This window comes from Cetorhinus maximus, chromosome 25 (assembly GCF_964194155.1).
Source record: "Cetorhinus maximus chromosome 25, sCetMax3.hap1.1, whole genome shotgun sequence".
NCBI lineage: Eukaryota > Metazoa > Chordata > Chondrichthyes > Lamniformes > Cetorhinidae > Cetorhinus > Cetorhinus maximus.
Window position 1 is genome coordinate 41,664,796 of NC_135903.1, and position 13,292 is coordinate 41,678,087.

Sequence of the window (13,292 nt, forward strand, 5' to 3'; positions counted from 1 at the left end):
ACACCTGCCAGGGCAGATCCAAGTCACAGCCCTCGAGCCGTAAGGCACTCAGTCCAAGCAGCCAGGGCTCACCCCCTTGGCCAGCTCCGGCGCCATTGACAATTGGGACTCAGGCTCTAGCGCCCCTGAGGTCCACGGGGGGACAGCCACACCCTAACACTTCTGCACACTGACCCATGCCAACATAATACTCACCCTTCCTGAGTGCAGAAGGTCATTGAACCTCTTCCAGTACTGCACCCAGGTGCACCGCACCACATCATGGCTGCCACCTCCTCCCATGTCCTCTTTGTGAGGCGCGGTGGCCTCTTCCTCGTATCTCTGGGGACAACTCCTGGCAACCACCTCCTCCAGGAGGTCCGTGAGGCACTCATCTGAAAAGCGGGGGGGGGACGGATTGCCCACCTGGCCTGCCCTCCCGCCTGGCGTCTCCAGCTGCACTCGACTCCATCACTTTGCTAATGCGGAACTGACGTTTCTCTGTGGCAGCCTTCCAGGGGCTGCCTGGGCCATGCTGAAACCAGCTGCTGGGTTGCCATTGGGCCTGGCGGCCAACAGGCCCGCCCCCACCCCCACCCACCCCCACCCACCCCCGCCCCCACCCCCACCCGCCCCCTTCCTGACCAGCGTGGCGCCCGTTTCCCATCATGCCCCCAGGCCCACCGATCACGCGTGCCTGCCAAGGGTAAAATTCGGGCTCAGGAACCACGCCAAGAGTACACCAAACATGGTGGCTGTACAAAGCATGGCGGCAGCAGTGGTGACACCAATCCAGCCATTGGTGTCATTGATGGAACTGTGCAAAGAGAGTGAAGGAAAACTTGGCGGCAGCTCGTACTTACAAACTTAAGCGAGAAAGAGGCAAACTGGACACTGGTAGCAACGCCAGCGTCTGTCGAGCGGTCACTGCCCTGCCCGTAGCAGTTCGAGGACTTTAAGGGCCCAATGGAGAAACCAGAGTTGGGAGTTTTGGAAGGAAAACTTCCTAAGGTACCAAACAGCTAAGGAGCAGCAACTCCAGGTTGGTTTATTCCTTTATCCTGTGGGTCCAGCAGCAGACGTTCTCCTGAGGCAAGGAGTGGAAGGGTCCTCTGCAGACTTTGACACTGTTCTCAAAGCCTTTAACACATATTTTAGGCTGCCTTGCAGGAGGCAGGCTGAACTCGGAGAGAGATAAACTGGGCTATAATTCATTGTGACTCTGAGGCTCTAGTTGACTCCGTTAACTGGGTAGGCCCTTGGGCAGTGGTCCCACCCACACAAAAGCCCACCAAAATGGGCAAAAGGGAAGTAACGTCACAATAGCCATTTGAAGATTTTTATACTGTGGTGCAAAGAAACAACACAGATGCCAAGGCTGCCCAGCAGGAGGCACGGAATGTTTCCAGTGCGGGAAGACCAGACATTTCAAGCGTTTCTGCAAATCCAACAACTTTAGTCAAGGAAGAAGACGAGAATATTCCTGAAACACACTCCATCCAAGAAATTGGAAATCAAGACAAAGACGAAATTACAGAGTTTCTGTGGAAGTCCTCCAAGGAAAAGAAGAAAGCTCTCGTATCTCCAAGACATCTTCCCTAAGGCCCAGAACATTCTGGGAGACTGAATCCCTCATAACAGTGACTTGGTTTGGGTTGGGCGTGGCGGCAGTGGGGGAGGGGGTGGGGCTGGTGGGTGGCCAGGGGTTGAGGGAAGAGTAGGGGTAGGAGTTGGGTATAATCTGTAGTAATAAAAGGGAGTTACAGAAATGCAATGTAAGTAGTTAAACCAGTTTCATATTGTTGTTAAGAAGTTGATAGAATACTTGGGGAGAGGTGTAGTGTAATAGGTTAATAGAATAGATACGCTAATAAGTAATGTAGATGGTGATGTATTAGTGATATCAATAATCATGTGTCATCGAGAGAGAGAGGACAGAACACACTGTACTCTGGAGAGACATACCTGCTCTGTAACCTGTTAATACATAGAGTTGATAAACCAGGCTAAAACTGCAGCCTGTCCAGGGAAGATAGGTCAGACATATCAGAAGACAGGAACCATGCCATTGTGGCAGTACAAAGCCCAGTATGCTCATTTCAGAACTATGGCAGGGTGGAGGTGCAATGGCAGAACATCCAATACTATGGGCCATAAATATAGAATAGTCACCACTAAATCCAATAAAGAATTCAGGAGAAACCTCTTTAACCAGAGATTGGTGAGAATGTAGCACTCACTACCACATGGAGTGGTTGAGATGACGTATTTAGGGGAAAACTAGAAAAGTACATGAGGTAGAGAGGAATTGAAGGATATGCTAATGAGGTGAGATGATGTTGGGTTGGAGGAAGCATGTGTGAAGAATAAACACTAGTATGGACTTGTTGAGTCAATTAGCCTGTTCCTGTTCTGTAAACACTATGTAATTCTGTTTAACTTCTGAGGGCATTTAGGGCCTCTGTTGGCTTAAAGATGAAAAAAACATTTGGGAAATTTAAAAAAAGTAATATTGGAGCTTAATTTTAATATAATTAACTGCAAACTGTTAGGCCCTCTCTGGAACAGTTTGATTATCATCTGAAGATTCTGCCATTTGAAGCTGTTCACAATGTTTCCTGCCTGAAGCCTTGTTGGAACTATTACATCAAAGATCAATGAAAGCCTCTAATTATGTTCGTCTGTAGGCCTGTCTTGTCCTCATTCAATAAAAATCATATTTTGAGCAGTGATCCTGTGATTGTCCTCAATTCTCTTGACTGAGAGAGACACAATATGGATCAATGATCCTTGCCCAATAGCAGTCCAGTGACATTGACTGGAAGGTGGAACTGAACCAATCTCAACTGGAATATCTGACAATGGACAAAATCAAGTGTTGCCCACTGTCAGCTTTGGCTTAGATGATGTACTCTCGCATCTGTACTAGCAGAACATAGGTTCAAGTCCCATGTCTGAGACTGGAACACAAAATCTAGGAAAACACTTCAGTGTAGTGCTAAGAGGGTATGGTGCTGTTTTTATGTTGAAAATGTTAGACCATGCCCCAACCTGCTTTCGGAGGTGATGTCAGAAGATCCCACAGCATATTTCAAAGAAGAACTGGAGAGTTCTGCCCTGTGTCCTACACAATATTTAACCCGCTCCCCCCACCCCCTCAACCAACTTGAGTATTAAAAGAGAGGATTATCTGGTCATTATTGGCATTACTGTAGCATCTAATGTTGGAATTGTATAAAACACTGGTGAGGCCACAACTGGAGTATTGTGTGCAGTTCTGGTCACCACATTACAGGAAGGACGTAATAGCTCTGGAGAGAGTGCAGAGGAGGTTTGCAAGAATTGTTGCCAGGGTTAGAAAAGTGTAGCTACGAGGAGAGATTGGATAGGTTGGGGTTATTTTCCTTAGAACAAAGAAGACTGAGAGGTGATTTGATTGAGGTGTACAAAATTATGAGGGGAATAGATAGAGTGGACAGGATAAAATTGTTTCCCTTGGTGGAGAATTCTAGGACCAGGGGACATAGATTCAAGATAAGTGGCAGAAGGTGTAGGGGGGACATGAGGAAGAACTTTTTTATGTAGAGGGTAGTGGGTGTCTGGAACTTGCTGCCCAAGTTGGTGGTAGAGGCAGAAACTCTAAACTCTTTTAAAAAGTACCTGTATCTGCACCTTAAGTGCTGTAAGCTGCAGGGCTATGGGCCGGGTGCAAGAAGGTGGGATTAGAAAGGGCACCTGGGTGTCCTTGGGCTGGCATGGACAAGATGGGCCGAATAGCTTTCTTCTGTGCTCTAATCTTTCTATGGTTCTATCTTGCTATATACAAATTAGCAGCCATGTTTTCTATACTGCAACAGTGACTACACTTCAGGAGTATTTGACTGGCTATAAAGTGCATTGAGATATCCCATGTGGTGATGTCTAATCGCAAGCATTTCCTTTCTTTGGAAAATCTCCCTCCATTTGGCTGTGCCCATTTTATATAGTAACCAATTAAAATCTACTTCTCTGGATCTATAGGACTTAGAAATATCCAGTGCTTCAGGCGCTGAGCCATTCAGACACTCACTCACGTTTCACTATAAATAGATAGATTAATAAACACTGGCATTAAAACACAACTGACTCATTGGACATCATGTTTGATTTCGAAGTGGAAGATAGTGGATGGGAGAAACTGCCCGATCCAGAAGGGAAATGAGATTCCAGTGGAATGTATAGTCCCACTATTCCCAATTTTCTACCTCTTCCCAGAACCAAACATGACCTCTGTTCACTCACTCAGAAAGCAACTGGCAGGTGGGGACCTGGAACTCGAAGAAGATTTCCTTGTCTTCCATCAGGTTTGCATAAGGAAGGCTGGGAGAAACCTTCCATAAAATTACACATGTGACTGTGAATGTGGGGCGAAGGCGGGAGAATGGGGTTGAGAAACTTATCAGCCAGGATTGAATGGCGGAGCAGACTCAATGGGCCGAATGGCCTAATTTCTGCTCCTATGTCTTATGGTCTTATGGTTTTCTTGGGGTAAAAGTAATTAGTTGTGCAGATGCAAAACGAAGGTCCCACACTGTCTCCATCAAACAATCAGGTGCAGGTACTCAGGTAGGTACAGCACAGGGTTAGATACAGAGTAAAGCTCCCTCTACACTGTCCCCATCAAACACTCCCAGGGCAGGTATGGCACAGGGTTAGATACAGAGTAAAGCTCCCACTATACTGTCCCCATCAAACACTCCCAGGACAGGTACAGCACAGGGTTAGATACAGAGTAAAGCTCCCAGTATACTGTCCCCATCAAACACTCCCAGGACAGGTACAGCACAAGGTTAGGTACAGAGTAAAGCTCCCACTATACTGTCCCCATCAAACACTCCCAGGACAGGTACAGCACAGGGTTAGGTACAGAGTAAAGCTCCCACTATACTGTCCCCATCAAACACTCCCAGGACAGGTACAGCACAGGGTTAGGTACAGAGTAAAGCTCCCACTACACTGTCCCCATCAAACACTCCCAGGACAGGTAGGATGATTAGACCCAGGCGAGGGATTATTCCTCTGGCCTTGTCCCACGTTTCTGCTGGCCCCTGATGGTGTTGGAAGTTTGCACTTTCTATCCTCAGTCTATGTTGAGGTCGGCTGAGGTGGGCTGAGGTGGGCTGAGGTGGGCTGAGCTGGTCTGAGCTGGTCTGAGCTGGTTGCAGGACAGCCACTGCAGTTGGCTCAGGGTCCTTGGATGGGAATTCTTATTCCTGATGTCTATCCAGCTAGCCCTGTCTGAAATGAGTGATGAAGGGCAGCCATGATGCCTTCATGGTCGAACGTCCTGGACAAGGTATTGGAAAATGCTGTGCCTTGCTGCAAAGAGAAACGGTGTGAAACTGGTGATGGAGGAGTTCAGCACAAGCAGGGTGTTACTGTTACTATACTAATGGGTGGTCTTATTTCTGACACAGATCGATGCCTCCCTGAAAGAACAGGAATTTGTGGAAGTTTGGGGCAAGAAAGCAAAGGAACTGTTTAATGACATCAAGGACAATTTTGTTAATAAAACGCTGACAAGGCTCATCAATCAGATTCGTATCCTGGGCCCCGCTAACCTCGATCCCAATCAGAGAAAGCAGGTAAATTTTTTTTGTTTTATCAGCACTATCATCCCAGGACCACTGTTGTCCTCACTATTGCTGCCACTGCACTCTCTGACTCATCACTGACCTTCCCAAAGCAATCGCTGACCTCTCCAACTGGGCTTGGAGTCAAACTGGAGGTGATGTTGTGAATGTCCGATACTGTGGCCAGATGGAGTTTGTATCGGGGCCCAAAAACAATTGTTTCATAAGAACATAAATAATAGGAGCAAGAGTAAACCATCACAGCCCCTCGAGCTGCTCAGCTATTCAATAAGATCATAGCTGATAGTCTACCTCAACTCCACTTTTCTGCCCACTCTCATACCTATTGATTCCCTGAGGAATCAAAAATCCATCTATCTCTGCCTTGACTAAATTCAACAATAGAGTATCCACAATCTTCTGGGGTAGAGAATTCCAAAGGTTCACAACCCTTTGAGTGAAGAAACATTAACCCCCTATTTTGAGGCTTTGCTCCATGTTCTAGATTCCCTTACCAGCAATCTCTCTGTACCTTCTAATGCAAGTACATCCTTCCTTAGAAATTAAGACCAAAGCTGCACACAGTATTCCAGATGTGGTCTCACCAAAGCCCTGTACAATTGTAGCAAAACTTTTTTATTCTTGTACTCCAATCCCCTTTCAATAAAGACCAACATGCCATCTGCCTTCCTAATTACTTGCTGTACCTGCATGCTAACTTTCTGTGTTCCTTGTACAAAGACATCCAAGTCTCTCGGAGCATCAACGTTTACAAGTTGCAAGCCTTTGAAAAAATATTCTGCTTTTCTATTCTTACTATCAAATTAATTAACCTCACACAGCCCCACATTATACACCTTGTTGCCCACTCACTTAACCTATTCAAATCTCTTTGAAGCCTCTCTGTGTCCTCCTCTCAGCTTACATTCCCACCAAGCTTTGTATCGTCAATAAACCTAGATACATTACCCTCGGGTCTCTTCATCTAAGTCATTAATATAGATTGATATAAAATAGCTGAGGTCCCAGGCACTGATCCTTGCAGCATTCCACTAATTACGGCCTGTCAACTTCAACATGCCCCACTAATCTCTTCTCCTTGCTTTCTGTTCATTAGCCAATCCTCCATCCATGTTATTATATTACCCTGAACTTCAATCACCATTATGTTGTATTTTGTGTATTTTGGAAATTGAAGTGCTCTTACTAGGGAAGTATAAATTCCTCTTAATCAAGGATGGATCTTTCTTGCTGAGTTTTTGTTTTTCAATGTATGTGTTGTTGTTGAACATGTCAAACTGTTTCTTTCAAGGTTTCCCACTGCTTACTTACTGAAAGACTTTTTGGTCCATTTGCCCAATCAACCTTACCCAGCTCTCCCCTCTTCCTGCATAATTGGCTTTGTTTAAGTTTTAAGGTTTTGGTTTGGGACATGAGTAGGAATATAGGAGAGAAGGCCATTCATCCCCTCGAGCCTGCTCCACCATTCAACTAGATCATGGCTGATCATCTACCTCAATGCCACTTCCATGTTCTATCCCCATACCCCTTGATGTCATTCGTATCTAAAATCTATTGATCTCTGTCCTGAACATGCTCAATGACTGAGCTTCCACAGCCCTCTGGGATAAAGAATTCCAAAGATTCATCACCGTCTGAGTAAGAATTCCTCCTCATCTGAGTCCAAAACAGCCTGCCTCTTATTCGGAGACTGTGTCCTCTCGATCTGGAAATCCCCTGCCAGAAGAACATCCTTCCTGCATTCACCCTGTCGAACCCTGTAAGAAGTTTGGAAGTTTGAATGAGATCACCTCTCATTCATCTAAACTCTAGAGAATACAGGCCTAGTCTCCTCAATCTCTCCCTATAGGATAGTCCCACCATCGCAGGAATCAGTCCGGTTAACCTCCTCTGCACTCCGACTATGTCAAGTATTTCCTTCCTTAGGTAAGGAGACCAAAAGTGTAAACAACACTCCAGGTGTGGTCTCACCAAGGTTCTGTACAACTGAAGCAAGACAGCTTTGCTCCGATACTTAAATTCTCTTGCAACAAAGGCCAACACACTGTTTGCTTTCCTAATTGCTTGCTGCACCTCCATGTTAGCTTTCAGTGACTCATGAACAAGGACACCCAGCTCTCTTTGGGCATCAACACTTCCCAATCTCTCACCATTTAAAAATACTCTGCACCTCCGTTCCTCCCACCAAAGTGGATAACCTCACACTCATCCATATTATATTCCATCAGCCATATACTTGCCCACTGACTAGGCCTGTCCAAATCCCCTTGAATCCTCTTTGCATCCTCCTCACAGCTCACTTTCCCACCCAGTTTTATGTCATCAAAGTGTATCATATTATGGTCACTCCTCCTTTCTTTTACAACAAGATTATTAATTAGTCCTCTCTCAATGCACAATACTAGATCTAAAATAGCCTGTTCCCTAGTTAGTTCCTCAACAAACTGCTCTGGAAAACCATTTTGTACACATACCGGGAATTTGTCCTCCTCAGCATTAGTGCCCATTAGATTTACTCAGTCTATATGTAGATTGAAGTCTCCCATGATTACTATATTACCCTTGTTACATGCATCTTTCATTTCCTGATTTATACAGTGCCCTACATTACCACTACTGTTTGGTGGCCTATAAACAACTCACTAACAATCCCTCACTCTGACACTCCCTTCATTCCAACACTCCCCGCACTCTGGCATTTCCATCACTCTGACAGCCCTCTCACTGAGACACTCTCCTCACTCTGACACCCCCTCACTTTGACACTCCCTCTCCCTTCCCCCGCCCTCACTCTGACACTCCCCTCACTTTGACACTCCCTCTCCCTTCCCCCTCCCTCACTCTGACACTCCCCATGCTCCAACGCTCTAATACCCCTCATTCTGCCTTATTGAATATTATATTCTGCAATACAGAAGGAGGCCATTTGGTGGGCTAAGTCCCACATGCCCTTTTTTTGCCGGTAAGCCTTTAAGTTCATCATCCTTAAGTATCTGTCCAATTCCCTTTTAAAATTATTGATAGACTCAGCTTCCAGCACCTTGTCAGATCCCGAAAATCCCCTGACTGAAAAAAAACCCCTGACCTTCTCTTTAGTTTTTTTGCCTATAATTTGGAATCTCTGACCTCTGGTAATTGATGCACTCGCCAACGGGAATGCTTTTCCTTTATCTACTCAGTCAAAACCTCTTATCATCTTGAAAACCTTTATTCGGTCACCTCTTCACCTTCTCTGCTCCAAGGAGGACGGTCTTAACCTTTCCAGCCTCTTCTCATAACTGAGGTCGGTCATTCCTGGTAACAATCCCGGTAAAACTCCTCTATACCCTCTCCAAGGCTGTGACATCCTTCACAAAGTGTGGTGCCCAGAATTCCCCTGCTGAGACATAAGCAGCGATTTATAAGTTTACACTGTGAACTCCTTGTTTTTTGATTCTATTCGTCTATTAATAAACCTCAGTAAACAATTTGCTTTTTTAACCAGTTTGTCAATTTACCCCGCCACCTTTAAGGATTTGTTCATTCGGGCACCAAACTCTTTCAGCTCATCCCCACTTTTGAAAATCCTGCCATTTCTATTACACTCTCTTTCCATCTTAGTCCCAACTGGCAACATCTCACACATCCCGCATTGTACTCCATCTGCCCAACTCCTGCTCATTTCACCATCCCATCCATGCCATCATGAATCCTGAATAACTATCCTCATCAAAATCTACAACTTTGGCCAATTTTATTTCACGTTCAAACTTTAAGAGGTTTTGGGCACTGAAGTTAGTAGCTCCACTGGTGAGTAGAGGACACTCACCAGCTTCTACACATTGTCTGTTTGCCACGTGTGACCGCACATTGAAATACATTCATCAGAACAGCAATTAGATAGGAAGGATTCGAGGAGGCTTCAGCAAAATAAATGGTTCATTTAGCAAGGACCCTTCATTATTGAGGCAGCTGATGCAGTTTCCTCTTTAGCTCTGCAAACTCAGAAGGGTATCAAGTACCACTTGACTACTTGAGTGTTGGCATGAGGGGAGGTGGTGACATAGTGGTATTATCACTGGACCAATAATCCTCTGGGCACCTGAGTTCAAATCCTGCCTTGGCAGATGGTGAAATTTGAATTCAATAAAAACCTGGGATTAAAAGTCTGATGATAACCACAAAAACACTGATTGTTGTAAAAACCCACCTGGTTCACTAATGTCCTTTAGGGAAGGAAATCTGTTGTTCTTACCTGGTCTGGCCTACATGTGACTCCAGACCCACAGTAATGTGGTCAAAAATATGCCCTCCAAGCAAGGCCAATTAGGAATGGGCAATAAATGCTGGCCTAGCCAGCAATGCCAATAACCCATAAACAAATAAAAAGAATGAAGAAACAAGTAGCCATTCCTAGAGTCAGAGTTTTACAGCATGGAAAGAGGCCCTTCAGCCCATCATGTCCAGGCTGGTCATCAAGCCCCTATCTACTCTAATCCCATTTTCCAGCACTTGGCCTGTAGCCTTGTATGCTATGGTGTTTCAAGGTTCACTGTTCCAGAATGAGTACCTGCCCTGACCTGCTGTTTTTATAGTTCTGTTGGGTAACTCGGTTTGCTGTGTTCATTTTAAGCAATCATAGTGGTAAGGGTAGGGCTGGGTGTCGTCGGCACACATGTGAAAACTAACACTGGGCCTTCTGAATGATGTTGCCGAGGCTGCATAAAGATAAGGAATAGGAAGGGGCCAAGGTTAGATCCTTGGGAGACACCAGAGGTAACAGTGCAGGAGTGAGAAGAGAAACATTGCACATGATACTCTGAATTAGATAGATTTGAATAGAACCAGTTAGGAGCAGTCCCACCCAACTAGATGACAGCGGAGAGGCATATGAACATCCAAACATACAAATTAGGAGCAGAAGTAGGCCATTCAGCCCCTCAAGCCTGCACTGCCATTTGATAATATCATAGCTGATCTAATTGTGGCCTCAACTCCACTTTCCTGTCGCCCACCCCTCTATAATTCTTTAATTCCCTTTTCAATCAAGAATCTGTCTAACTCAGCCTTAAAAATATTCAATGACCCAGCCTCCACTGCTCTCTGGGAAAGAGAATTCCACAGACTAATGACCCTCTAAGAGAAAACCTTTCTCCTCATCTCCATCTTAAATGGGAGACCCCTCATTTTTAAACTAGTTCTAGTCTCACTCACAAAGGGAAGCATCCTCTCAACATCAACCTTGTCAAGCCCCCTCAGGATCTTATATGTTCAACAAGGTCACCTCTCATTCTTCTTGATTTCAATGGATAGAGGCCCAGCCTGTTTAACCTTTCCTCATAAGATAACCCTTTCATCCCCAGAATCAGTCGAATGAACCTTCGCTGATACTGCTCCTAACGCAATGATATCCTATTCAAATAAGAAGGCAAAAACTCCACACAGTACTCCCGATGTGGTCTCAACAATGCCCCGTACAACTGTGGCAAAACATGCCTACTTTTATATCCCATTTCCCTTGCAATAAACACCAACATTCCATTTGCCTCCCTAATCACTTGCTGGACCTGCATACTAACTTTCTGTGATTCATGTACCAGGACACCCAGATCCCTCCGTATCTCAGAGTTCTGTAATCTCTCTCCATTTAGATAATAAGCTGCTTTTCTATTCTTCCTGCCAAAGTGGACACATTCACATTTTCCTATATTATACTCCATCTGCTAATTTTTTGACCACTCACTTAACCTATCTATATCCCTTTGCAGACTACTTATGTTCTCCTCACAACTTACTCTCCTACCCATCTTTGTGCTATTAGTAACCATACAATCGGTCCCTTCATCCAAGTCATTGATATAGATTGTAAATAGTTGAGGCTCCAGCACTGACCCCTGCTGACTCCACTAGTGACATCTCACCAACCTGAAAATGACCCATTTATCTCTACTCTGCTTCCTGTTAGCTAATCCATGTTAATATGTTACCCCCTACACGTGGCCTCTTATTTTGTGTAGCAATCTTTGATGTGGCGCCTTAGTTACAAAATTCCTTTGGCATTGGAAGAGGATGGTGTCATCAGCTGTGCCAAAGGCTGAAGACAGTTCGAGAAGGAGGAGAAGAGATAATTTACCTGTCATAGTCACATGGGATGTCATTTGTGACTTAGTTGTTTCTGTTTTGTGATAGGGGTGGAAACCTGATTGGATGGATTCAAACATGGAGTTCCAGGAAAGATGAGCACAGATTGGGGTGGGGACAACACATTCAAGTCTGGGTCCGTTGGACTTATGGCGATGAGGGCCATACCAGGGGGAATGGCCAGGGTGAGGGATGGTAATGGTTTTATTGGGGACTAGGGCATCAAAGGGTGGAGGTGAGGGTACAGGTGAGCAAATCAATAAATACAGAAATTCTGTAGCAAGCAGAGGGCCAGAGACTAGATAGTTGCAAATTTTAAAGTGCAGTTGTAAGTGAATTCAGGAATGCTTTTTTTTCCCAAGATGGATACAGGAGGGAGTAAGGTTGGCGTGTGGAAGGAGGATGTGGGTGGTGAGTGATACAAGGAAGTGATCAGGGGTGGCCTTTTCTGTGATTGATACGATGAGATTAACAAGACCACGTGAAATGGGCAGATCAAGGGGATGACTGTGAATTGTATTGAGGAGTTTACATGGATGGAGAGATTTAGGGAGGATGAGAGAGCAGTGAATTCAGAGGAGAGAGCAAATGATGAGTTGAATGGAGGTTCAATAATCACTGAGAACGAGAAGTCATTCAGTGCAGAGGCTGAGGGAGGACAGCAGTAAAAATATCTCAGTGAGAAAATTTTTATCATGCTTGAGAAGGATGAAAGAATGATGATTATGAACAACAGACTGAAGGCCTGAATCCTCTACTGAGAGATTTATTAATATGAGGATATAATGAATGGGATGGATAAAGGAGAACTAGTAGACATAGGCCAAGCAGGGAGGGATAATATGGCGAGAAGGCCAAAAATTGGTTTCATGCCATCATGAAACCAGTTTGTGATCATCTGCCCCACCTGTCAATGGTGAGTCGCATTTCCCACTGCTGCATGTTAGGAACGCCATTTTAATACATTTGCATCTAATTATAAGCCCTGCTCACGGAAATCATCCCCCCCTGCCGCCCATGTCAAATTTACTGCCCGCACCAACATGACTTCAGAACGGCGTGCTTCATGACTGCCTTTAAGAGGTGTGCACCTGGCGACCTGAACTTCGAGGGAAACTCGGAGGTGAGTGCACACAATCTTGCACAGCGCTTGCGAGCATCACCCATAGGGCATCAAGGAGGTGCCATGCATACGTGGTAGGGAAATTATTGGAGAAGATTCTTCGTGACAGGATTTACTACCATTTGGAAGCAAATGGGCATATTAGTGAGAGGCAGCATGGTTTTGTGAAGGGGAGGTCGTGTCTCACTAACTTGATCAAGTTTTTCGAGGTAGTGACAATGATGATCGACGATGGAAGGGCAGTGGATGTTATATACATGGATTTCAGTAAGGCCTTTGACAAGGTCCCTCATGACAGACTGGTACAGAAGGTAAAGTCGCATGGGATCAGAGGTGAGCTGGCAAGATGGATACAGAATTGTCTTGGTCATAGAAGACAGAGGGTAGCAGTGGAAGGGTGCTTTTCTGAATAGAGAGCTGTGACTAGTGGAGTTCCG

General features: G+C 45.2%; 1 protein-coding gene across 1 annotated transcript in view; it reads left to right on the forward strand.

Moving 5' to 3' along the window:
• The window catches only part of ace (angiotensin I converting enzyme (peptidyl-dipeptidase A) 1), a 189,415-nt gene that overhangs the window by 42,954 nt on the left and 133,169 nt on the right, over positions 1–13,292 (forward strand). The window contains exon 2 of the mRNA XM_078529837.1: positions 5,436–5,603. Coding sequence (XP_078385963.1) covers positions 5,436–5,603 — 168 coding nt within the window. The remainder of the gene's footprint in view (positions 1–5,435; positions 5,604–13,292) is intronic.